The 25,788-nt window shown below is 61.6% G+C and overlaps 1 protein-coding gene across 1 annotated transcript; it reads right to left on the bottom strand.

Annotated features, from left to right (window-relative positions):
- Window positions 1-25,433, bottom strand: KIF19 (kinesin family member 19). The gene is made up of 20 exons (XM_045986441.1): window positions 25,273-25,433; window positions 23,680-23,760; window positions 13,113-13,223; window positions 12,394-12,481; window positions 11,940-12,076; window positions 10,821-10,946; window positions 10,292-10,486; window positions 8,715-8,861; window positions 7,184-7,306; window positions 5,749-5,914; window positions 4,932-5,106; window positions 4,604-4,802; window positions 3,719-3,989; window positions 3,508-3,629; window positions 2,876-3,009; window positions 2,512-2,617; window positions 2,214-2,310; window positions 1,279-1,676; window positions 927-1,086; window positions 1-694 (listed from the first exon to the last, which is right to left on the bottom strand). Exons 1-20 carry the CDS (start codon window positions 25,309-25,311, stop codon window positions 564-566), a joined length of 3,006 nt encoding a protein of 1,001 aa, XP_045842397.1. The 5' UTR covers window positions 25,312-25,433; the 3' UTR covers window positions 1-563.
- Between the last annotated feature and the right edge of the window lie 355 nt (window positions 25,434-25,788).

The following is a 25,788-nucleotide window of genomic DNA, read 5'->3' as shown; positions in this document are numbered from 1 at the left end:
TTGGGTTGCCTCTTAATCAGTCATGGCCGCTCCACATTCCATACAAGGTCTCATTTCCAACAGAACCATCAAGACCCACATGGGATTTTATTGTTACACTGCCAAGTAACAAAACCAGATTCCCTCCTCTGCCCCAACCACAGTAGGCGCAAAGTGACTGTCCGCTCCTTCCCCAACCAGCCAGGATGCCTTCCTTGCTCCAGCTGTGGGTCCAGGGGACCCATCCCACAAACAGCTCCCTTACCCCTCCCATCTCCAAGGCTGAGTCCGGCCACAGGTCTCTACGGGGTTTTGGCAACAGGGTTCTATCCAGAGCTGGGAGGCCAGGAAGTCCCATCATTCTGGCCATGCCTCCTGAGTTCGCCTCCCGTCCCCAGTGGCACTGAAAGCATGGAGGTGCTGGGCAGACACCCTCATAATTCCTGGGTCTCAGGATCCTCAGCCTTCTGAGTTCCTGAGCTCCTGCTCGCAGGGGACCCCCATCTGCCCAGCCGCCATCTCCCATTTTTGGCTCCACCCCATCCAGTCTTGGGGGCAGGAGGGCTGTTCCAGGCAGGGGCCCCTCAGGTATGCCGGAAGCATCCGTCTTTGCCATGGGTGTTTGTGCCGTGAGCCAGGCGGGGCCCCCGGGCAGCCCGTCGGGAAATACCAGCTGCGTTGGAGGGAACAGTGAGGAGTGAGGAGTCCCCAGGACCTGCGACGGGAAGGGCAGGGGCTGGGGTTTAGAAATCCCTCATTCCCTCTCTGATCACCCAGTGGCCTTGAACTCCCTAGGGGTACGACCCCAAGATGCCAGTCCCACAAATATTCTGTGAGAACCTGGTTTCCAGCAATGGGTGGCCCTCGGTGCAGGGAGCTCAACATGCATCCTCCCTGGGCTGGCCAAGGCTGCCGCCTTTCCCATTGCCTCCCTTGCTGGTACTGACCTGTGCTCTGGCTTGGAGGGAGTTTGACCTTGGCCAAAGGCAGCATGACCTTCCCCAGATGCCGGATACCAGGTGCTGGGTGTCCGCACATTGGCACCCTATGGTCCGAGATGCTCTCCGTGGGACGGGGCCCCAGGAGGTGTGTCTTGGGGCGGGAGAGCTGTGTTGGTTGGAGAAGAGTACTGTGAGTCAGAGCTGTATGGTGTTGCTACAGGGGTCTGCCCGATATGCCGCCCCCTTTACCCTCTATGCCAGCCTGGGAGACAGAGGCCTGGAGGGTGGTGCAGGAGCCCCCAGGCCCCCATCCACAACGAAGGGATGCAGACACCCCATCCCTTGTCTTTTGTCTCACCCCTTGCCCCGTGACCTCAAAGGACCGGGACCGCTGCTTCCTCCTCTTGGCCTCTAGTGACTCCTCCCGTTTCTTGCCCGGGCTTTTCTTCTGGCCATGCATCCAGGGCCCGGCGCTGTCGCCGCTGTGCCCGGCTGCCTGGGATGGGGCCTCGCCTGTGCTGCTAGACAGGTTGTCCTCACTGGCAGCGTGCTGCAGCGTGGGGCTGGGCGGCCGCTTGCAGGCCAGAGGGCCGGGCGGCTGCAAATCCTCAGCCTCGCTGGGCGCGTGTGGGGACAGGCTGCTGCGCTCCCCAGAAGGTGCCAGCAGGTGGTGCCCCTCGGTGCCCAAAGACCGAGAGCGCCGCCGAGCAGCCTTCACGGAGATGTACTTGGTACCGGTCAGGATCTCCTTCCTCTCTGGAACAGGACAGAAGGAGCACCCAACCTGAGCTCCAGACCACATAGTTCTCCCGCCTCCCACACCCCTTCTCCTGCCGAGGCAGGACATGAGCAGATCCAGAAGGCCTGGGTCCTAATTCCAGCACTCCCACTTGCTCGCTATTCAAGAAACTTGGGGCACGTTTCGGAGCCTCACCTTCATCTGTGAATGTGGGGGTGTCGGAACGAACCCCACAGGGCTGCTGTGAGGATTAATCGAGAAAATGGGCTTCGAGGGTAGGGATCCTGTCTGTATTTGCTCTTAGGATTATTGCTGGGTGGGAAGAGGGGGACAGGATCCTAAGCGTCACGCACGCCCCATTCTGACTTCTGATTGTGCCCTCAGTGCTCCGTGTGTCCTGGAGCGGGAGGTTAATCCCCTCTGGGCACGGGAGCCTCTTTCCAGAATGGGGCGCACCGAAGGCGTGGGTGCAGTCAGCCGTGCAGGAGGGCTGGGGGACCCAAACGGTTTAGATGGTACCGGGCTCACGCTGGCAGGGCTGGCAGGGGGCACACCTTTGCGGGACAAGGGGATCTCCGACGGATTCTCACTGCTGTCGGGAGAAGAGTTGATCCGGCTGCTCGGGCTAACCAGGCTGTCCTGAGTGGGGGCCTACGGGGCAAGCGGTTGAGAAGAGAAAGGCCTTAGACCTCGCGGGAACCCCTTGTCTTCTTCAGCAGAGACAGCGGGGCCCCGGGGGTGAGGGTCATTTTGAGATCCTCCATCCCAACCCTTGGGTGTGTACCCTGTGTCCCCACCACAACCCGCCCCCCTCAGCTGTGGAACCTGGGGCCAGGGGTGCTCAGCACTCACCTCCTGGGTCACCAGACCACCGATCTGGATGGGGGGCGGGGTGGACACAGAGGAGCTCTTCACCTGCCAGGCCCGGGGACTGGCTTTGAACACGCGGTTGGCTTCACTGAGGTTGGCAGAGGAGGGTGGGTGGCTATTGACCTGGCTGGTCCCACTGAGGTCCCGGTTCCACCCCAGGGGAGAGCTATTTGTGTGAAGGGAGAACCCAGGCGTCCTGGCTCCAGACTTGGGCCACCACCTCCCTTTCTCGTTCCTGCCCCATCTTCCCCAGGGAACCCGAGTCTAGGTTGGCATCCCTGGGATACGGCCCAGCAGGTGGCGGCTCAGGCTGGCAGGACTGGCCGGAGGTGGTCACTGGCCTCACCTGTCCGTGCCGAGCGGGGGGAGGACGCTGGTCTGCAGACGCTGAACCTCAGAGCTCAGAGTCTTCACACTCTCTGGGTCAGAATCTGGTGTCAGCGCGGTTGCTGCTGGGGTAATTTTGGGCAAGGAGCTGTCCTGGGGAGGGAAGGGGGCAGGGGGTGGGGGAAGGCAGTCAGAAGACTCGGTCCTGGACCGGACCAGGGCACAGCACAGGGTGACAGGCACACCAGGTGACCAGGGCTGTAACCTGGCCTGGGAGTTTGGAGAGAGCAGTGGGCTTGCGCTCCGGCCCACAAGGGATAAACTTGTCGCTAGGCATCCCCAGTGGCACTGGTGGACGGCCTGGTCTCCCGGGAGGGCCTCTGGGACCATTTAGGATAGCTCAGATAGCCAACCCTGACCTTCAGACTCTGGGTAAGGACCAGTGCCAGAGAAGAATGCCCTCGGACGGGCACCTTACTCAGGCAAGGCAAAGCTTCGGGTGGGATAAGAAGGAAGGGGAGCTAACTCCTTGGGGTGCCCGCCAGCCTGGTCCCATCCCCACCCCAGCTACCCGCAGGTTTGGCCTGGGGCATCAGTCCCTCCATCAGTACAGCTGCTCCTGCCCAGGCCCAGGCTTGCCCGCACTCCCACCTGCAGGGCCCTAGAGGCCACCCGGTCCATGATGGTGGCCCGCTCCAGGCTGCCCTCCTCCAGCTCCCGCAGGTACACCTCGTACAGCTCCTCCAGGTGCTGCGGGACGGCCAGGTTGTAGTCTGCCGGGGCAGGGGCAGGGCTCAGGGCATGCCCTGGGAGGCTCCGTGGGTGGAGGGTGTCCCTGGGGTCTCGGACGCACGGGGCCTACCCTCGATGATCTGCCGCTGGCCTTGGATGATCTCGTCGCAGAGGCTGCGGTGCTGCTCCAGGCGGCGCACGGCCTCACGGCGGTGGCGGAGCGCGCCGTCCCGCAGCAGCGCGTGCGACTGCATCTCCGTGTTCTCCACCTCGAGCTCGTGCACGCGGCACAGAAGGCTGAGCACCTCGCGCTGCTCCTCCGAGCCGATGCGCCGCGGCAGCGTCTCCTCCAGGCGCCGGCCCCGGGCGCGCAGCTCTCGGCAGCGCTGCTCCAGCGCCAGCTGAGGGCGGCTGGGGGTCAGCGCCAGGCGAGCGGCGGGTCCTACACCCCCAGACCCATCCTCCTAGCCGTCCGCACCCTTCCAGCCCCCGAGCTCCCTCTGGGCGGAAGCCCCGTTCTGAGGCTAACCCTCCAAGCTCTGTCTTGGGCCTTGAAAGCAGGGGCTGCTCCTAAGTGACCTCTCTGTGCCCACCTTCTTTGCCACCCTGGCCACAGCCTGCCCCTGCAATCAGCTCTGTGGGTATCTGCCCCACTCCAGCCCATCTGATGCCCTCAGGGCTCATCACCCGAGCCCTGAAGCTCCTAGTCTGGGTGTACACTCCAGAGCAGGACAAGACCCCTGATCTGGAAAGCCCTAATTAAAATATTGACTACCATTATCTGAATCCTTGGTATGCAAAAGACATCGATTTAATGTCCTCAACAACCCCACGAAGGACCACACCATGACTACTCCCATTTCAGAGACGAGTAAGCGAACCACAAAGAGAGAATTGAGTGAGGTCACAGAAGATCTGAGGCCTGAGCTCCCAGGGTTGAGCCCTCCTGCACCGCACCCCCAGCCCCTTCTGAAACCGGCCCCTGCCCCCAGCCCCTGCCCCCAGCCCCAGGCACCTTCTGCTTCCGCAGCTTCTTCTGCTCCCCGACCAGGGCAGCAATGCTCTCCCGGGCTGAGGCCACCTCTGGGGGCTCCAGGGTGTCCGGCTGGTCATCGCCCGTGTCGGAGTCCTTCTCGCTGTCGTCCTTGGTGTAGGATTCCTTCCGCTGCTCCTCCCGCCATTTGAGCGCCCTGCGGGACTTCTCGTGCTCCCAGCTGCCGTGAGCCCACCCCAGGGAGACAGGGGAGTCAGACCACAGGGGCACAATGTGCGGCTACAGCTCCCAAACCCTCTGTCCAGGTCCGTGGTGGGACCTGGACGGCCCCGGGGCAGGGGCTGCATACCCCGCAATGGTGAGCAGGTGGCGGGAGGTGTCGATCTGGACCTCCATGGCGTGATTCTCCAGCTCCAGCAGGCGTCTCCGCACATCCATCTGCTCCTGGAAAGCGCTGATAAGCTGCTCCCGCAGCTGTCCCATCTCGGCCTGCTCACCCTGCCCACTGTGCAGTTGGACCTCGGCTGCCCAGAGGATGGGGGGCAGAGGCAATCAGCGGAGGAGGGAGGGTCAGGCCAGGCAAATCTGGGTCTACATGGGGCCCTCCTTCATCCCTGTCTTCCCAAACCACCCAAAAGATCTCCTAGATGACTACTTCCTCTCACACCTTACTTCCACACTGTCTTCTGGGTGTGGTCCACGGGTGATTCCCAGCTCCTCTGTATGACCTGGGCTTCCACTAGCCCTTACAGAACCTTTTTGCCAACTATAAAAGGTGGCCCTTAAACCTTTACTGCCGTCTGTGGGAAAACCATCCATAGCAAATACACAAATCTACAAGAGAACGGTACCCGTTCCAGTGATGCTGGGCACAGCCTCACGGCCCCGAGAGTGCCGCCCCACAGCTAAGTGCTTACATGTCTCTCACTCGTGTGATCTCACAGACTCTTAGTTAATCTTAAGTCTCTGAAACAGAGACCACCGTTGTATACGACGCTTGAAAAATAGGAGGTTCAGAGCAGTTGAATGATTAGCCCAAGGCTACCTGCCCAGAAAAAGCCTGAGTCTGGATTTGAACCTGGCACCACCTGACCCCCAAGCAATTTGAGACAGGCTGGGAGGGCTGCCCGAGATGGGCCCCCAGGAGCACAGACCCATGCACACACCTTGGATGTGGCGGATGTCACCCCGCTCCGGCCGGCCCTGGGCCTGGCCCCGCCCACCCTGCTCATCGATCTTGCACTTGAGCCTCTGGATCTCGCCCCGCAGGTCCGCGATGATGCTGGTGTACTGGGCGATGTGGTAGGAGACATTGAGCAGGTTCTGCTTCACCTGTGGGGAGCACAGCGCGGGGGCAGAGCAGGTAGAGTCACCCCAGACGCTGGGGCCGGCCTGCAGGAAGAAGACCTTTCTTTCTGCCCCTGGTCTTCCTAGATGACAGTCACGGTCCCCCTGGCTTCCAACCCCTAAACCTATCACACTCCATGCCTCTGCCGGACCCATACTTCTAACTTGCTGCTGCTTCTGCCCTTCAACCTTCAGTGGCTCCCTACTGCTCGGGAGAAATGCTCTAATTCCTTCACCTGGGCCCACCACTATCTCAAATTTCATTTTTTTAAAAAAGATTTGATGTATTTTAGAGATAGAGAGAGAGTGCATGAGCGAGGGGAGGAGCCCGGGGAGAGGGAGAGAGAATCTCAAGTAGACTCCACGCTGAGCAGGGAGCCCAGTGCAGGGCTCGATCCCACAACCCATGAGATTAGGACCTGAGCTGAAATCAGGAGTCGGATGCGTAACTGACTGAGCCACCCAGGCGCCCCTCTCAATTTTCATTTCATCACTGCTCCACCAGGAGCATTCTGCTCTGGTTGAGGAACTGTCATGTTGTCCCCACCTCCTTCCTGCTCTTGAAACCTCTAAGCATATTGCTACCCCCTCCCTCTAGAGTGTCCTGCCCATCCTTTGGAGTCCCACTGTCCCATAGTCACAGTGACAGTCCCCAAAACGCTCCACCAGGTCCCACCAACCCACCCCTACTTCCCCATTTCTTCACTGCCTCAGCACCTACTGTTGGCATCACTTGCCAGAATATTAACAATATTCTGAACTGTCAATAGTCAAGGACATGTCTTCTGCTCCCATGAAGTTCTTGGGAGGGCTGGAATAACACACAAAGCTCTGGGGACAGTGGCTGGCATAGTGCAGTGTTGCGGGAGGGTTCGTAAGTTCTATCTGGTGAGCGTCTGTTCCCACCCTTCCATGCATGCGGGTCAAGAGAAGCCTCCTCCATCAGGTGCCGGGGACTCTAATGCCTTTGCCCGAAAGGGGACAACAGGGGCTCGAAAGCCAGCCAGGGCCACTTCTGGTCTCAGTGCCCATCTGGGAAGTCGCTTCACTTCCTTCAGCCTTACTTCCCTAAACCGCGAGATGGGAGCGTGGGGAGTCTGGCCTCGCTCCAAGAGCGAAGGAGGGGAAGGGCACGGGGTGACATGGGTCTGGGGAGGGAGACCAGGGCCACAGTGGCCGGCTCCAGAGAGAGTGGAGTGTGGGATGGCAGGGATCCCTCCAGGGACTTCAGTCTCAGCCGGGAAAGGACCTCACCCTGGTCTTGATGTTCTTGGCCCGGCCAGCATAGGTCAGGGTATTCCGGGACTCCTCAAAGGCGCTGCTGGCGGGACTGATGTGGGCGATCATCACGGTGCGGCTGTTCCCGCCCAGGGAGTCCTGATGGCGGGGAGGGCGGGCTGCAGTCAGCCAGCGACCACCTCCCTGGGACCCTGCCGCTCCTACCAGGCTGTGCTCTCTCCCTCGCTCTGTCTCACGCACACTCACAGACACATTCACTCTGGTGCTGGTGTCGAGCATCCCACGGACTCCCCTGGGCCCAGATATCCCCCCTCCTTCTGTTCCTTTTTCCCACTTGTGGTTTCTTTTCCAAATTTCCATTCGAATATTTCACACATCTGATCCCGGTCCGGGCCTCCCGGCTTTCCCTTTCCCTCCTCTCATACCAGAGAACGAGGAAAAGCGGCCGCCGTGGTGGCTGGGAACCAGGGTGGGAAGGTGCCCTATGGGCTCCCCCCTGTCCCATCCCCTCTGGCATCTCAAGTAACCGCCCGACTCCCCACTTCCGACAGCTGATGGCACTGCTGTTAGGGCTGCAGGGAGGGATGGGGGAACGGGGGCCACTGTATGATGGACGAGTGTGGCCTGTGGCCACCCCTTCCCTTGTTCCATGTGAACAGCCCTGGGTGCAGGGGAGGGGAGTGGGGAGAAAGCCTCAGCTCCCACGATTAGCAGCAGAGTGACCTGAATTCCTTGCTCTTAAAAATGGCAGCATTTGCGCCACCGTGCCCCCTCCCAGCTTACGGGCACACTGATGGCGGCCAGCTGAGGCTGCGCCCGGGTGACTGCACTTATCCTGGACCGTAGACTCCGTCTTCCAGCACTTACTACCGTGGGCCCTTGGGAAGTTTGCTCATAAATGGAAACCCCCCCATGGCAGGGGTTGCTTCAGGAAGAAAGGAGCTAGTGGGCTGAGGCCCAGCCAGGGGTGGGTCCCCAAATGGCAGACACTGGGAGCCCTGAGGCTGATGTCCACCAGAACCCCAAATCCAGGTGGCTCTTAGTTCCCTCAGCCCTGCAGCCCTGGGTGGGGGAGGGGTGGGGTGTCGGGTGCAGCGCCTTTCCCTCCCTGTTGCCCACCCTGGCAGGTAAAATACAGGACACTCAGTTAAATCTGAATGTCAGATAAACAATGAATAATTTTTTTTTTTGTATAAATATGTCCCAAATGTTGTATGGGATATACTTAACACTAAAACAAATTTTGTTGTTTATCTGAAATTCTCGTGTAGCCGGGTGGCGTGTATGTGTTTTTAAAGATTTTATTTATTTATTTGAGAGAGAGGGAAGGAAGGAGAGAGCACGAGCTGCGGTGGGGGGGAGGGGCCGAGGGAGAAGGACAGGCAGGCCCCCCCACTGAGCAGGGAGCCCCATGCAGGGCTCGATCCCAGGACCCCGAGGTCATGGCCTGAGCTGAAGGCAGATGCTGAACCGACTGAGCCACCCGGCCGCCCCTGGTGGCCTGTCTTTTGATCTGGGGGCGCGGGGCCCGGCGGCGCGGGGCTACCTTCAGCAGCCGGGTGAGCTTGCTGTCGCGGTAGTTGATGTACTTGTTGCTGCTCTTGTCGCTTAGCGCGTTGATGCAGTTGCCCAGGGCCAGCAGGGAGCGGTTGATGTGGGCGCCCTCCTTCATGCGCTGCCCGCGGTTCTGCGTCTGGGGGGGCGGGGAGCGGTGGCAGAAGCGGCCTTGTGGGGCAGGGGACAGGCTTCACCATGCCCTTCCCCCTCCCTCCGGGCTCTGAAACGTGGGGGTGACCCAGGGCCGAGGCTGGGCCCTCCTCCTGGGGTCATCCAGGGCGTTCGAGAAGGTGAGAGAACCGCAAGGCCTCTGAAGACAGTGGCGGACTGCTTCTGAGGAGGGCTGGGAGCCCGGCCCTGGGCTCCCTCAGGGGCTGGCCCCGCAGCGCCAAGAATGACATGGAAGGAGGTTGAGGCCTCCCTGGCAGCTGAGAGCTGGCGTGAGCACCGGCATGTGGCGCCAGAGTGTGCCCTGGGCTTCAGGGGAAGGAGGGGTGTGTGTGTGGGGGGGGGGGGGCAGAATATGCGGGAAGTGTGGCGGGGGTGGGGGGAAGAGAGAAAGAATGTGAGGGAAAGAATGTGAGAAAAGTGTGTGTGTGTGAGAGAGAATGTGAAGAAACTGTGTGTGTGCGTGTGTGAGAGAGAGAGAATGTGAGGCAATGAGTGTGGGGCGCGTGCGGAAGAAAGAATGTGCGCGTGTGAGTGTGTGGGGAGAAGGGTGTGGGAGCGCACAAGCGTGCACGTGTGAGGGTGCTGGGCTCCTCTCCTTCCCTTGGGCCTGCAGGGACACTGGCAAGGGTGAGGAGGCTCTGCTCAGAGTTGCCTGGGCCTGGGCCTCCAAAGCTGGGGCCCTGGGGGACACCCCTCTCCCTGGCTGCTCCGCTGTGTCCCTCCAAGAAGCCCTCAGGCGCTCCCGGGGGAGAGGGGGTGCTTCTTGAACCCCCCCACCCCGCCCCATTGAATCCCAGTCCCACAGGCTCGAACCTGAAACCCTGCTAATTCTCTCTGGCCACTGGCCTGTCCCCTGGATTTGTTAGCAGTGACATCACCCAGCCTCATCACTTGGGGGACCGTGAAACCTCCCAATTTGCCTGAAGGAGAGGGACCTGGGCCTACACATTGGGGCCGAGGCCGCAGAGCCAGGGAAGCAGGGCTCAGTGTCGGGGACAAATGCTCTGAGAGACAGCGATGGGCCTTCCTCTCTCCTCGATGGGGTAGGCAGGGCCCCCCAAGTCAGGGGGCATCTATGTCCTCAGACCAGCTCCTTACCTGGGCCCATTCACTCTCACCCCCCAGGCCCTCCTCCAGGGCAGCCCGTCTCCTTCCTGGAAAAACACTCCTCACCCCACGCCCTTTCCCACAGAGAGCTGGGATACCCCACCCCCTCTTCCCGTCATGCTCCTCTGGGACACTCCTCAGTCCCTGACCCAGGGGGACCCCCTCATCCCCACCCTGCCGAGGTTGGCCTCCTCCGCGATCTCCTGCGGACGCTGGGAGGTCAGCATCCCTGAGCTCTCCCCACCCCCCTGAAACCGTTCTCCCCAGTGCCGGGGGGGCTGACCTCACCTGGGAGGCGCGCTCAGAGCCCGCCAGGTCGATCATGAACAGGCGGCCCTGCCGCACCTCCTGCAGGATGTTCTTGACCCGGCTGCGCTGGCGCACGGCCACCTGGAGCACGGCGTGGGAGCGGGAGGACGTCCGGTTGGCAGCCGTGGGCTCCTGGGTCCTCTGCCGGTTGCCCTTCATCAGCAGCTGCATGATCTGGGCGGGGGGGGGGGGGTGGGAAGGACACCTCTCTTGGGGATCCGTGGGGTTCCCCCCACATCCCGCATCTTGGAGGTTGGGAAGGGGCCCGGGTGGGCTGAGGGGCAGTCTGGAGGCCGGTTGCCTCATTCGTTCCCCCAAGGTGAGCGCAGCCAGGGGCACGGACGGAGGCAGGTGAGAGCCCCCTGCTTGGATACAGGCTTTCTGTGTCTGTCCCAGCTCCAGCCCCAGCGGAGCGGGCAGCGGCTCCCTGCCTGCCGTCCTCTGTCCCCTTCTGCCCCACAGGGGTGAACGGCCCTCTCCACCGCCCCGCTGGCTGTGCAAGACTTGCCTCTTTGGCGTTGATGGTGGAGACCTCGGTGATTCCCGCCACCTGGATCACCCCTTTGGAGTCCTCCCTCAGCTCTAGGTACCCCAGGGCGGGGTTCAGCAGGTCCCGGATCATCTCATTGTAGATCTGACGGTGCCAGTGGGGGAGGGGCAGGGGACAGGTGTGACGGGGAGACTAAGGACAGGAGGTCCAGACAGGGACCGGATTCCCCATCCCTCCCAAGCAAGACGGGGACAGGAGCTCCCACATTCTGAGCCCCAGCCTGGGAGCTCCAGACTGCTCTCAGGGAAACTCTGGATACGGAGAAAATCCCTCTCCTTTCTATCGGGTGGGGGTAATGGGGCTTCAGCATCCACAGGGAAACACTGGGCTGCCAGAACTTGGGATACAGAAAGCATCAGAACCAAGTGGGATCCCTTTGCAGGAGGGCCGGGCACTGGGCAGAAGATAGGGACCTGACGGATGGCCAGCCCTGCTTGTTGCTAGGCAACCCTTACGCTACACCGCCCCCCACAAGGGCATCTTGCTGGCTGAGTCAGTGTGGCTAGCAGCAACGCCTCGCTGCCCTTCCTGAGCTGTCACCCAGGAGAGTATCAGCTCCCGGACGGAGCGGGGGCGGCCAGGAGCCAGGTGGCGTGCAGCCCACTGGCTCTTCTGCCTCTTCCGGCCTCTGCACACTCCCACCGCCGATGCCTCCTCGCTGCCTGGCGGGAGCACTCCCACGGGGTGGGCGCTGGGAGCCGAGGCTGGCAGGTTCAGGCCTGTGCACGCCCGCAGGTCTCACCTGTACCCACGCCCACAGAGTGCCTGGAGGTGGCGGGGCAGGGCAGACGCGGCTTTCAGGAAGGGGCCCTTGAGGACAGCTAGGTGCTGAGCCGTTTGGGAGGGTGGCTGAGGTCTTTGCTCAGGGTCAAGGGTACTTTGAAGTGTGGCAAAATAGGCAGGGCTTGGCTTCCAAGGTCTGGGGTCCAGAGTTGGAACCCCTGCCCCCTCACTGACTATGGGATGTCGACCTAATATAACCTCTCTGAGCCTCAGGTTTTTGCAGAGTGGGGCCAACAACGTGTGTGCGGCTGTCCCAGGGGCTTCTTGCCTAAGCTGCCGTCAGGGGAGGCTCACCTCCAGGTAGGACATGGACACCTCACACTCCACGTCGTTGCTGGTCTCCTCAATGGCACGGAAGAGGTCATTGAGGGTCCGAACGTAGATGCCAGGCTCATGGTCTGTGCCCAGCATGGTGTAGGTTTTCCCACAGCCTGGGGCAGAACAAGGCGGGGGGTGAGCAGGGTGGGGGCCAGAACCGCGGCTCTGCTGGACAGGAGCTCCTGGCACACCTGGGTCTGGCCTCAAGGCTGGGTACCCCCCAAATGGCCAAGGAGGGAGGATGGCGTGCTTGGCTGGGGATGGGGCCTCTGGGGCCAGAGGGCCCTGCAGGCGTTGAGATCAGATACACCCTTGATTCTGGCCTCAGCTGGGGCCAGAGCAGTTCTCTGATGGAGGGTCAGGGGCTTGTGGCTCCGGGGGGATGAAGGGGGCATACCGTCCCGTCCCACGGTCTTGGCCCCTCCCTCACCTGTGGGGCCATAAGCGAAGACAGTGGCATTGTAGCCGGAGATGACGCCATCGATGAGGCCCTTGGTGGTAGCCTGATAGACCGTCTCCTGCCGGGAAGAGCAGACCCGTCAGGGGCCTCAGGTACACGTGGGGCGGAGCACACTTGCCCACGGGCCGTCCTGGCCCCCAGCATGAGCAGCTTCTGTTTCTGGGGCCCTCAGCCCGAGGAGTAGGGGCAAGGAATGGGGGCTGGGGGGTCTCTGCTTTCGCCCCACGGGGGACACCAGCCTGAAAAGAGCTCAGGACATCTGAGACACCTGCCCCCACAACTGGCTCCCTGGCCCCCGCTCCGAGGACGCATCGCATCTGCTCGTGGGAGCATCCCCCAGATGGGCAAGACAGGGGTCCCTGGGAGGGTGTCAGCTTCCCCGAGACTCCTCCCCACACCAGATGGGCTTCGCGCGCCCTCCTCCAGCTCCCATGGGGGCCAGCCTGGGGGTGTGCCACGTGGGGAGTGTCTGCCCACTGACTCGGGTGTGCCCGTGCAAGAGGCTGGGCGCAAGCCATATGGGCACATTTGCATGCATGAGGAGGTGGTAGAGGGGAAAGCCAGTGAGCCAGTGGTGGAGGGAGGGCTGAGGGTCAGTGGCAGGGTCCCCTGAGGGCTCCCTCCTCGGGGTGGGGGTCAAAGGTTGGAGAGGGGCTCCTGCATGTCCCTAGGGCCAGGCCCTCCCTCACCTGGGTGGCCGTGAAGTCAAAGGCCACGTCAAACAGGTAGGACTTCTCCCTGGAACGGTGTGCCCGCAGGACGTCGTCGGGGTCCTCCATCGGGTCCATGAGAACCACCATCTGCAAAAGTCCCCAAGGGGGGGCGTCTGGCAGTCACCAGGGAGCCAGAGGCGCACACCGATGTCAACGCTGGCCTCAGCTCTCCTCACCCAGGACATGGGCAAGCTAAGCAGCCGCAGGCCCCTGAGCCCCAGGCCCAGCCCTGCCCCATCAGCTCCAGGGTGTCTGATCTGGGGGCTTGGCTCTGGACACCCCACAGGGAAGCCTCCCTACCGACTGACAATGCCCCAAAGGAACCGAGAGTGCCATGGCACCCCGGGCCACAGGGGCCCCAGACCTGGGTAGGGGGGCCTCCCTCTGAGGGCGACACCATGCCCCGTGCACCTCTACCAGAGGGGCAGGAACAATACCAATGGCTTTTGCATTTATGACGCATTTACTGTGTCAGGACGTGCTGTAAGCACTTTTGACACATGGCCTCACTTAACCCCCCCACTCCAAGGCCAGGTGGTAAGGCCCATAATTGTTCCCATTCGACAGGTGAGGAAATCGAGGCCCAAAGAAGTCACTTGTTCGAGCTCACATACTAACAAGCAGGGGAACCTGGACTGAAAACCTGGGATCTGGGTTCAAAGTCTGTAGCCCCTGTCCTGCCTCACCCCCGCACCCCAGCCTCCGCCAGTGGGTAGACCCAGGGGTGGAGCAGAGAGCCACTGACTGCGGGCCGGCAGGGATGAGGAAAGTAGGCTGGGCTTGGGGACTGTCCATCGGTGTCGGAGAGGGGGCTTGGGGCGACTTATCAAGGCCCCTGCAGCCTTGAGCCTGAGCTGTGGATGGAAGGAGGGGTCCAGGGTCGGAAGGTAGGATGACGGTACAGGTTGGCCATCCTGGGCTCCCCTCTCTGCAGGGTGGGGGCCTCTGGGCTCCGTGTGCTTGTGTGTTGGGCTGGAAGGACACGCATGGCACTTCCCCAGACTCCAAGGATGATCAAGGGACCCATTTTCCAGAACAAACTTGAAGCCTGCTCCATGTCCAGCTCCATTCTGCCCCTCCCTTGGCCCGGGGGTCCTGGATGTGCTGAGCCTGGTTCCGGACTGAGGGAAGGTGCAGAGGAAGGAGGCTGAGCCTTGGCCCGAGGTTCTTGGCCTGGGGAAGTTGTGGGGAGAGACAGTGCCCAGATGGGTGAAAATGCCAGAAGGTGTTCAAAGATACGTGGGAGGGCTAGAGTCGGGGGGGTTTAGGACAAGGTGGGAGAGCTAAGTCAGGGCAAGGTACGCCTGACCCATTGTACTCTTGTGAGCAGAGCGGCCTTGTGTGACCCCTTTAACCTGCCTGGTCCTGGGTCTCCTCCGCCAGATGGGACAGGAATATTATCTGCCCGCAGGGCTATGAAGAGCCCGTGAGATGTCATGTGCGGTGTGTGTGGGCACGACACCGGGCATATACCAAATGCCCAAGGGTCTTCATTCACAGGGAAGTGAGGAGGGACAGCGGCGGTGATGCGGGTGACAGGCCACCCCACTCCCACTGAGGAGGGGGTCACCAGGATGCCACAGGCTCTGTGCCTGCCCAAGTCCCCTCGGGAGCTGAGCCTCCAGGTCGGGTCCCTGTCCTCCGCCCCAGCCGTCCCATCGGGATGCCCCCCGAGTGGCGTGTTCGGGAGCACCCGGGCTCATGCTGGACAGCGAGGGCAAATCAAGCCTCAGCTGTGCTCCAGGGCCGGACGGTGGTCGCAGCCAGCACGATGGTCTCATGGTGCCCTCCACTCCCAGTGGGAGTGCAGGGGGTAAGGACAGAGGCAGTGGGCGTCTTCACACCCAGCCCTCCTCTGGGTCCGTGACAATGATAGCTCATCTTCACGGAGCCCTTTCACAGGAACTCATTATCCCCAGATGGGGACACCGAGGCCCAAAGTCACATAGCTAAGAAAATGTGGGGCCGGGCCGGGAGCCCAGGTGGTCTGGCTCCTGGGCTCCCTGTCCACCACTGTGAACCTGCTCTCACGCATACCCTCTGCTCCCTTGGAGGCCGTGTGGGGTGGGAGTGGCAGTAGGAGGGTGTCCCCCCACCAAGTGTGGCCTCAGCACCCACTGTGTGCATTGTCCCTACCTAATCCGACTCTGGAGATGAGATGCTGACCAAAGAGGTAAACTGAGTCCTAGCAGAGGGCCAGGCATTGAGGGGGAGGTGCTGTCCCAGCGCCACCCCCAGTGGCACGGACAGTGACTGAGCTCCCTTCCTGGGCCAGCAGGGGAGCTGGGGCCAGGGACAGCCCTGAAAAGGGCTTGAGAACAGACAAGGTATGAGGGGCAGTCACCCCGAGGGACAGAGGGGACTGACGGACGGCGAGGCAGCAGGAGGCCAGCCTGGAGCCCAGCCCGGCTCTGTGGGGGGTGGGAGGTCCACAGTGGATCCCTCTGGATGCGCCCCCTTTGAGCAAGAGGCACACCCCTGGGCAGGGTCCCAGCTCGGGACTCCCACCGACTCCTCTCGGCACTTGGGTGTGTGCCGATGTCTAGCCCCTCCTTCATGACCTGGATGCGTTACAGTAGCTTGCTGCACGTAGAGTGGTCTAAGACCCTCAGGGTCCCAGCAGGGCCCACTCCGGGGAAAAGGGAAGAGAGAAGGGGTAAGGCCTCGCCCCAGGAGGCCTGGCCCCAGGAGTTTCAGCCGGAAGTCTCAACCAACCTGGTAATATCGGGTAAACCGGTTAGGGGCACGGCTCCAGGCTGGGTAGGGCCTTGGTGCAGGGAGAGAATAAGGCCGCCGACTGGGCTCCCTCACTGCTTGCCAGAGGCAGGGTGGCCGCGGTGAGCTGCGTGCAGGGCATCTAGGCCTGCAGCTGTCGGCTGGGGTGTCCTCCTGTCCCCGCCACCGCCTCAGGGCTGCAGCCCCAGCGCCCTATCAGCCTCCTCCAGGATCCAGTTCCTGTCTCTGGCCCGAAAGCCAGCAGCACAAGCCCTGATTAAGTTTCAGACCCCAACGAAGACAACGCTGCCTCCGAGTCCCCTGGCACGGGTCCCGGTGGGATGCAACAGGAGCCCGACCAGCCAGTCCGGCTCTCACCCCTCGGGCGCCAGCGCTCCTGCTGACGCGGGCAGGGCTGGCAGCTGGGGGGGCCCCCTTTGGGGACCTTGGGTGCAGGGGAGGGTGAGGAGCACACACCAATGCTCATCACCCACGGATCACCTTCAAACAACCTCCGCGCACTGCCAAGTTCACGGCACCCTGGACATTGGGTTCCTTTGATATCTGGGCTCCTGAATCAGTACACTGTCCACACAGCTGCCGTGACCCCTCTTAAAGAGGTCTTTGTCTGGGTCTCCATCTGCCTGGGTCCCCAGCCCACACCCCACCTCCCGAGCATCACCCCCGTCCCTGTCCACTCTGCCATACAATGAGGGCCTTGTGCCCCTCGGCCAGGTGAACCGGAGCTGAGCCAGGGAGGGCTGGGCGGGGGGGCTCTGGGCTGCCACCCAGAGAGCAGCAGAGGGCATGCAGGGCAGGGGAAGCTTCTAGGTACCAGCCAGTAAAGCGAGGCCCAGGGAGAGAGAAAGTGAGATGGGGTTTGCCCACACCTGACTCTGCAGGAAGCAGTCAGAAGCCACGGCACGGCTACAGGAAGGCTTTCTGGAGGAGGTGATGTCAGCACCAAGCCTTAAAGGATCAGCAGGGGTTGGCAGAGAGATGTGAGGCGAGGGGAGCCTGCTCGAGAAAAGTGTGAGCAAGGCCGGGGGGTGAGAGGCAGGCTGTGGGCAGCAGTTCTCAGCTCAGAATCTCCGGGGAGGGGGCGGTTCTTGTGAGAAATGCAGGGTTGGGAGGAGAGCTCAGGGCCTTTCCCTGCTGTTCTCACTCCCGGAATCTCCAGAGCACGGGCCCAAGATGGCCATAGGGGCGAGCCGCCTGGGCCCCCTCTGTGAGCACATGCTGTCCCCGGCCCCTGTGTAGCCTCCAACGCACCCCCTAAATGTCATCCTGGCCGGTGCCCTCCGTGCGCCCGGGGAATGTTTCTGAATAAAGCTGCCTTTGGGGGAGCTCTGTGTGTACCAGGCGCCGTGCTAAGTGTTTTGCACACATTTTCCCCAGACACTCCGAGATCCCTCCACTGTAATGAGAATCACACCATTAATGTTCCAAAGCTGCACAGCCAAGCAGAGAGCTGGCCAGACTGAGAGCTTTCTGGTCCCAGAACCCAGGCTCCTGCCCACCCCTGCCTCCCGAGTGGATGAGCGCACCAAAAGCAGCCTGGCTGGGCCAGTGTGCACCTGGTATGGGGTGAGCCGTGTCCTCCCCAAATTCCAATGTTGGAGTCCTAACCCCCAGAACCTCAGAGCGTGACTTTATGTGGAAGCAGGGTCATTGCTGAGATACCGAGGTAAGACAAGGTCATGCTGGAGTGGCGTCGGCCCTAAATCCGGGATGACCCCGGTGTCCTTCTGGAAAGGTGAAGTGTGGATACAGACACGCATCAAAGGAAGAGGACCTGAAGAGCCATAGCCACCTGCAAGCCAAGGAGAGACGCCTGGACGGACCCTTCCCTCGGGACCCTCAGAAGAAGCTGACCCTCCGGACTTCTGGCCTCCAGGGTGGTGGAAGAATCGATGTCTGTGGTTAAAGTCACCTAGTCTGTGGTATTTGGTTATGTCAGCCTCGAAAACCCTACAATACCCAAGGCAGGCGCACCTGCTGCGGGGGGGGCATGGAAGGCACCGGAGGGGACGGGGCCTTGGGCGGCCCCTCCCCCAGCCCCCAGGTGTTGGACTCAGCACGGGGGTGGGGAGGCTCTCTTTCACAGTCCCAGCATCCTAAATGTTCACGCCCCTGCATGCTGGCCACCTGCCCCTGGGAGGCTTCAGCGGGGACTGGGGGAGGGGATCCAGTGGGGACTGGATCGCACCCTATACACAGGGGCCTCCCCAGGCTGGGGGCAGGGGGCAGGGCCTGGACCAGGGAAGGTGGGCTCTGCCCCCCGCAGGGACAGGCCTCCTGACTCAGCAGAGCCCCCCCACCCCCGGCCTCCCTCTCAGATGGGCTCTTCATTCAGCGCAGATTTTGACGTTTCCATAGTTCCAGACTTTAAGCCCGGAAACCCGAGATCTGAGATCCGGAGGGAAGTAGGGGGCCTCAGGCGGGGGGAGGGCATCTGTAAACTCTATGGCCCTGAAGAACCGGCTCCTCCCCAGCATCTCCTAGGTGAGAAATACCCCGAACAAAGCCTAACCATTCTTCCTGCTACACGCTGCCGCCGTGGAAGCTGCTGGAGCTCTGATCGGCTTTGCACTCTCCACTGGCTTCTTCCTGGCTTGCAAAGGGCGAGACCTTTGAGGCCAGGGTGGCTCAGTCTTGGCACTATTGGCACCCCGGGCTGGATCACTGTGAGGGGACCTGTCCCGTGCACTGCAGGTGGCTTAGCAGCGTCACCAGCCATCGGAGGCCAGTGACACGCCTCCCTCCCAGGCGTGGCATTGCCAGATGCCCTCTGGAGGACAAAATCGCCCCCAGTTGACACCCTCCGACCCAGATCATTCCTCCTGGAGCCTCCAGGGCTGGCAGGGAAGATCTCCAAGGAAAGGGTTGCCCCAAGTTGGGTTTAGGTTCAATAATGCTGTGTGACCTTGAGGAAACTGCATCCCCTCTCTGGGCCCCACGTTCTTCCCAGTTGGAAGTTGGGGAGGGCCAGCAGGGCTGTTGCCTTGAAGAAAGAAATCGTACCAACCCTGCCAGCCTACTCAGGAAGCCCCAGCGGAGAATGGGAACCTGGGAAGGCCCGGGTCTCAGAAATTCCATCTCCAGTCCAGGGAGTCTGCAGGAGCCCCTTTATCCTCAGGTTGGAAACGAGGCAGAGCCCGACGAAAGCCTGACTCCAAGTGGGTATCACCATGTGAGGCTGCTTCCGGATTTTTGTTCGCTTTTTCTTTAAGAAGGAGAATTTGTTGCCGGTCATATCTCTAGCTGTAAATGTGCCCGCCCACGAGTGCTCAAGAATTGGAGACTCTGATCTTAAGAAAGGTGTCCCCTTCAGACTAGCCAGAAAGGACCAGATGGGAGCCTGCTGAGCTCATAAAGCCACCAAGGCCCAGTGGGCTGCTTAGCACAGAGCTGCATCTGGCCAGGCCCCCACAGGCCTCCAGGACTCCGAGGGCCCTGAGGCCCAGCAGGAGGGGAGGCATGACCTTGAGGATGCAGACAGGGCTGTGTCTCTCCCTTCATCGGAGACCCCCAAGGAGCGTGGAAGAGGCCGACTCCTGGGCACCACGCAGATTCACCGAAGGAGCATTTCTGGGAAAAGTGGGGCCACACAGATCCACCTTTTGAACTAGAACCTGCCTCGCACCCACCCAATCACGAGGTTTGGGGATCCATACGTTCTGACAGCTTTGCTCACAGTAGCCAAGAAGTAGAGAACCGCCCCCCTCCAAAAAAACATGCTGCTCAGTGACCGAAGCCAGACATGAAGGACCACGGAGTGCGAAATTCCATTTACAGGAAGTATCCAGAATGGGAGGATCCATAGAGAAAGTAGATGAGTGGTCGGCCAGGGCAGGGAGGGGTGGGCGGGTGCTAGGGAGAGGGCTGGGTGGGGGAGCGGCCCACGGTGGGGAGCCCTCGGATCCCTTCCCGGTCACTCCCCGCCAGGCTCAGCTCTTCGGGGGCCATGGGCTGGCCGAGAAGCCTCCAGAGGGTGGGCGTGTGGGGAAGCGGGCTGAAGGTGGGCTGCCCCCCACCGTCGCCCCGGGGTACTCATGTCTGACGCTCGGCACCTGTCACCCTAAGCTTTCTTTCTCTTTCGTGGGAGCTGTGTGTGTGGCTGGGTTTCTCCCTCGCACTAGTTCCAGTAAGCTTCCCAATGGCCCTTGGGCGGGGTTCTTAATACCCTGCCTTCTGATGGGGATAAAGAGGTTGGAGGCCCGCCAGGGCCTGGGGACCCAGGCACAGCTCCTCAGACAGGACGCCAGGAGCCCAAGGGTGACAGTGGGGCTTGGAGCAGATGAAGGCTAACTATGGGATTATGCATATTGTCAGGTGACTTAAATCCTGTAGGTAAACAGCCTGGAAAGCCGGGGAGGAGGGTCAGCAGGCTGTGGGCTGGGCTGGGGGCGGGGAGAGGGAGACAGGAGCGGAGCTGCTTCTACCCGGGAACTTCTAGACCCCCGCAGCCTCTCGGCCTGCACCTGCCCTCCCTTCGTGGTCATGGACCGCGTCCCCAAGGGGTCTGGGGTCAGGTGCCGTCCCATCTCGGGTGCTGGCAACAGGCTTCCCGGAAGACACAGGTGGGGAGGTGACCATTTCACCTCTCGACTCAGGAGACAGGAAGCAGGAGGTGGGCCGAGTGTCACTCACCTCTAGGCTCGAAGCCATTCTGTATCTCAGTCCTTAAATTAGCTAACATCTATTAAGCCCCTACTGTATGCCAGGCACTTGGAAGCACTGGGCCTACATTAGCCGCCAAAAACTGCCAAAGAAAGTCTTCTGATTTTGGTCCTGGATTGAAAGGGGGGCTTCAGACCACAAGTCCGCCAAGGCACCCAGATCACCCCCTTTACCAACCTGCACCCTCTCTCCAGACCACCCAGCATCCAGGCACTCCAGCCTCTGTTCCCGGGGGACACTTTGCCTCTCTCACCCCCAGGCCCGCTATGGCGCCAGCAGAGGAAAAGCAACCCACCCAACAGAGACAAGAGGCAGAACTCAGAGCCCCGGGCCAGCAGAAGCTGGGTTGGGAGGCTTTCTGTGGCACTGAGCCGCCCGGGTCACTATGGTCACGAGGAAGGGAACAAAGGAAAGAAGTGGGGACAGCGATCGCTGTGAGGTCACTTGGACCCTCCTGCGTCTGTCCCAGGAAGAGACTCCAAGGCCGTGGTGTCCTGGGACACTCCCCAAGTCACTGCACTGGCCCTCCGGGTTCCAGACCTCAGGAGGAAGGGGCAGCGCTAAGCCACCAGCTGGCCCGTCAGTGAGGCTAACGGAGCCTGTATCCCCCACCTCCATCAGGGCCGGGGCTGCACGCCGGGAGGGCCAGGCTTACAGACAAACCAGGGGGTCGCTGGCGAAGGACAGAGGTCTAGGGGTGGCAGACAAGTCAGAATGGGAGATGAAGAAAGTGGGCTGTCCGTTCTGCTTCCTGGGCTCCTGTGTCTCACCGCGTACTGGCGAGGAGGGCCTTCTCTGTCAGCTGACGGATGGGGGTATTAGGAGGTTCCCAGCCTGCCAACTGCTGCGGCTGCTCCAAAAACGTGGGCCAGGACAGCCATCTTTGAACCCACTGGGGACAGAAGGCACTCGAGGCCACAAGCCCAGCACTGTCCCACAGGCTATGCTGCTAGCCCTGAGCCCACGCCGCTCAGACGACCCGCCCTGCCACTCTCAGCGGACAAAGGAGCAGCCCTGTTCGGACTGCCCAGTCCAGAACCTTCTCAGAGACACAGCTGGGCCAGATCAGCCCAGACCCTCCCTCTCCACTTGTGGGGACAGAAAGGAGCCACTGTTTGGCATGTGTGGGCACACAGTGGGCTGTACCCCAGACCAGAGCGTTTCTATCAACATCAGTTAATACCTCTCAGCCCCCGCGCCGGCCGGGAGCCAGCAGCAGCCGAGAAAGAGAGCTGTCATTGTCCCCGCCCTGAGGACCTGATATTCTTGGGGACAAACTGGACAGACGGGGAGTGGCCCTTGCCTGGAAGGTTTCTGCCTCATCAGGCTGGCCCCTCTTGGCCAACCCAGCGGCTCCGGGGAGCTTTCAGTCACTAGTTGATGATGTCCAGTAACAACTATTAAACTCCTGCTGTGTGCCAGGCACTGGGAAAGCGCTGAGCACACATGAACCCGCAAAGACCCTCTGGAGAGGGCTTTACGGTTGCCATTCCCACTTACGGGCAAGGCGGCTGAGGCTCCGAGAAGCAACCCATCCAAGGCCACCCAGTTGGAGACGGCACAACCCACCCTGTGCAATGTCAGGTGTGTTCGCCCCTACTCCTGCCCAGCCTACCCGGACAGCCAGGGTCCTCCCAGTCACCCCTGGCTTTCTCCAAGGTCTCTGAGGAAGGCTCCTCCTTCCTGCGAGTGAATAGAGGAGGGGTGCCTGGACAGCTCAGTCGGTTACGAGTCTGACTCTTGGTTCAGCTCAGATCATGATCTCGGGGTCCTGGGATTGAGCCTCACGTGGGCTCCCTGCTCAGCGCAGGGTCTGCTTGTCCCTCTCCCTCTCTTTCTCTCTCAAATAAAAGAATCTTAAAAAAGAGAGAGAGAGAGAGAGAAAGTGGGAGGCTGACATCAGTAGGCTCTGTGGTGCCCCCGAGAGCTGAGGGAAGAGGCTGGACTTCTCACGGCCCTTGGGCTTCCTGAGTCCGGCCCTCCAGCCCCGGACCTGGGCCCAGCAGGTGCTCCCGCGTGCCCTTCACTGCATGGGGCAATGGCCCTGGACTTTTCGGGCTCGCCAGCATACCTCGCCATCTTGATGAGTCCCGACACTCAGGAGAAGAAGCCAGCAGCAGCAGCCACCGAGCCGTCCCCACCGCTGTGCCCACCCCCACCCCAGCACCTGTGTCCTCACTGCCGACCCAGACGGTCATCCTGGCCATGGTCCAAGGGTGTGCAGTCTGGCCCCTGCCACGTTCGCCGCCTCACCTCACACCTGTCGGCCCTCTCGCTCCTGCTGGATCCACCCGGGCCTCTTCTGTCCCCCTTTGCCTTTGCACCTGCCAGGGCCTCTCTGGTTGACGGGTCTCCCTCCGTGAGACGCCGAAGTACCCGTCTCCTCTCTTGCTTTACCTCAAGCGCCACCTCCTAAGGGAGCCCTCTCTGACCTGTGCTGACTCAACCCCCCTCGGCACCACACGTTTCTCTGCAGCCCTTCCTGGGGTTAATGCTTTGATTAGCCCTTTGTCTCCCTGTGCAGCCCGGAAGGTACCGGAAGTGAGGGCGGGGTCTCTTCTGCTCACTGTGGTCTCCAGCTCCGTGCGCTGCCCCCCTGTGCTGAGGCCACTTGGTACGTATTTGCCCCCTGCACAGACGGGGGTGGGACTCGCCCTGCCCACCACATCACAGTGACCCTAGGACCAACAGACCAAACAGAGCAAACCCTAAGACTTTACAAAACACGAGCAGTCTTTGCAAAATCTGAACCGGAGGTAGGCTCTAGCCCTAGACCTCAGAGATATGCGCTCCGTGGGCAGCAGACATGCTCCATGCGTGGCTGAGCTGCTAAGCGGGGGATGTCCCATCACAGGCACATGGAAGGTATGTGGCATTTTAAGGGCTGGACTGGAGAGCTCAGGGCCCACCCATGCAAGGGAAGCTTCTCTCCTTGGATCAGTCTGGGAAGGCTTCTGGGAAGAAGAACCCTGGCTTCCTTGACAATGTCATCAGTGACACAACCAAGAGCTCGGTGGATGGAGGAAGGGTGATGCTGCAAGCCACAGGAACGCTTCCTGCCCCCACCCGGTGAGCAGGTGCCCACCCTGCCATGTACGAGCACACCTCTGTGCCCACTGCGGCTCCCGGCCACAGCCCCGTGTACCTGCTCGTCCACTTTATGGGCTATGAGGGTGGCTCCTTCCTCCAGCTCTGCCACGCTGATGGGCCGGACCCGGAGTGCCACCTAGGAGGGAAGGCCAGACCCCTGAGATTAGAAGATGAGGGCCAGGATGGTCAGACAGAAGCATGAGAGGACCCCAGGATTCCCCTGGGCAAGCTTCCTGGGTTCTCCCCTGTGTAACCATCGCAGGCGTCCTTGGTCTTAAGGAAAACTCAGTGGTTCAAGGCTACCGCCCGGGTGGAGAGGAGCAGGTCCACGGCATACGGGCTCCCTCTGAGTGTATGAATTTCCCCCAAGGAACCGGGCCTCAGGGAGAGTCCCGGGGGGGAGAGTGGTCTGCTTCTCCAGCCTGCATCAGTCACACGCCCAAATTAAGCACCTGCAGCTCCCCAGGGCTTTGAACTTGGAGACTCGGCACTGGAACAGCCTGTGTGTGCACCTGTGAATGATGCACGGGGCTCCTGAGGCTGCAGGCCTGGCTGCAGGCAGGACGGGGCTGCACCTGGGCCCGCGGAGCTGCACCTTGACTGCCTAACAAGCCTCGACTGCATTCCTACCCGGCACAGGTAGAGGAGAGGTGCTCCCGCCTCTCTCCATTCTCCAGCTGGTAAGAGCTGGTGGGTCTTCAGCCTGGGCATAGGTCTCCCCAAAGAACAAGGGGGTGCATTTCTTTTGCAGACCAAGGGGAAGTGCCTGCTGGAAGTCAGGGCATCGCTGACGGACCCTCACGCCGGGCAAGAACATCGCTCTCTGAGGGACCTCTGTGGACTGTCAGATCATCTTCACCGGCCTCCTCCGCCCAACCCCACAGGTGGGAGAGGGAGGACCTGCCATCCCTGTCCTGTGCCGGGACAAGCATGGAGCCCAATGTGGGGCTTGAACTCACAACCGGGAGATCAAGACAAAGGGCTGAGATCAAGAGTCAGATCCTTCACCGACTGAGCCACCCAGGTGTCCCCAGGGGTCTGTCTTCAGTCTCTGTTTGCCCCAAAGACTCCCACTCACACCCCTTCATCTGTCCCAGCCCCCAGAGCTCAGGGAGGGGCTGCATCTTGGTTGCTTCCAACACTTCTCTGGAATAACGGACGGAAATCAGTTGAAACCCAGTAACCAGCTGTTCTCAACCCCCTGCCAGCAACTCTGGCTCCCTGGGCTCCTGTCTGCCCATCTGTCACTCCCAATCCCTTTAAACTCCCTACCCTACAGCCCCAGGGTACCTCTGGCTCAGGGAGCTCTGGCTCACCCTGCCCCCTGGCTTTTTTAGATCAGAGACCGGTCGCCCCAGAGACCCATCTACACAAGCTTTAGGGATGGGAGGGGGTCCCCCGGTGGGGAAGGTGTAATGGGGGAGTGACGTTGAAGCTAGGCTGACTTTTCAGGGCTCAGCAGGATGGCCAGGATACCTTTCTTCTTGACATCCAGGACTTGGGGAAAGTTGCTCTGGACAGTCCCATCCCTGACCTTAGTCGAGGTGAGGGGACAGGACAGCTGTGACCGTGGCCAACTCAGAGGCTGGGTTTCTGGGGTGGGGGGTTGCTATGAATGGGGGCGAGGAGGAGGTTGTCGGGGTCTCACCATGAGCTGCTGGTCCTTGGAGTCCCCGCTGTCCTTCATGCTTGCGGCGGGTGGAGGGGCTCAGGCCGCGACAGCGGGCATGGCCGAGCCGCACCCCCACGGCCGCCGTGGGGTCCCTCGCAGCCTTCCTGCGCCGCCGCCGCCGCCACCGCGCTGCCTGACAACCCGAAACCAACAACGCGCCCGGGCCAAGGGCGCTGACCTGGAGGCGGGGCAAGGGGAGGGCCCCGACGGCGCCTCCCGCCTCTGCGCCCCCGCCCCTCCCGCGCTGTACGCGAGAGTCGGCGGCCTCTGCCGGGGAGGCGCCCGAGCTTTCCCGGGCGGCTGCCCGCTTGTGCGTCCCTTCGGCCCTTGGCGCGACCCTGCGTCCGTCCGGCGCCGCCGCGTCCGTTTGGGAGCTTCTGGGCGCCTCCCCGCGCCCCCACTCCCACCCCCGGCTCGCGCCCAGCGCCCCTCTCTCACTGACCTCCAGGGGGCGCCCGGCCGGCTGCGCGGGCCGTGCTCCGGGTCCTGGCC

Source organism: Meles meles, chromosome 18, assembly GCF_922984935.1.
Source record: "Meles meles chromosome 18, mMelMel3.1 paternal haplotype, whole genome shotgun sequence".
Lineage (NCBI taxonomy): Eukaryota > Metazoa > Chordata > Mammalia > Carnivora > Mustelidae > Meles > Meles meles.
Note: the sequence above shows the minus strand (reverse complement) of the source record. Positions and strands in the feature narration are given on the sequence as shown.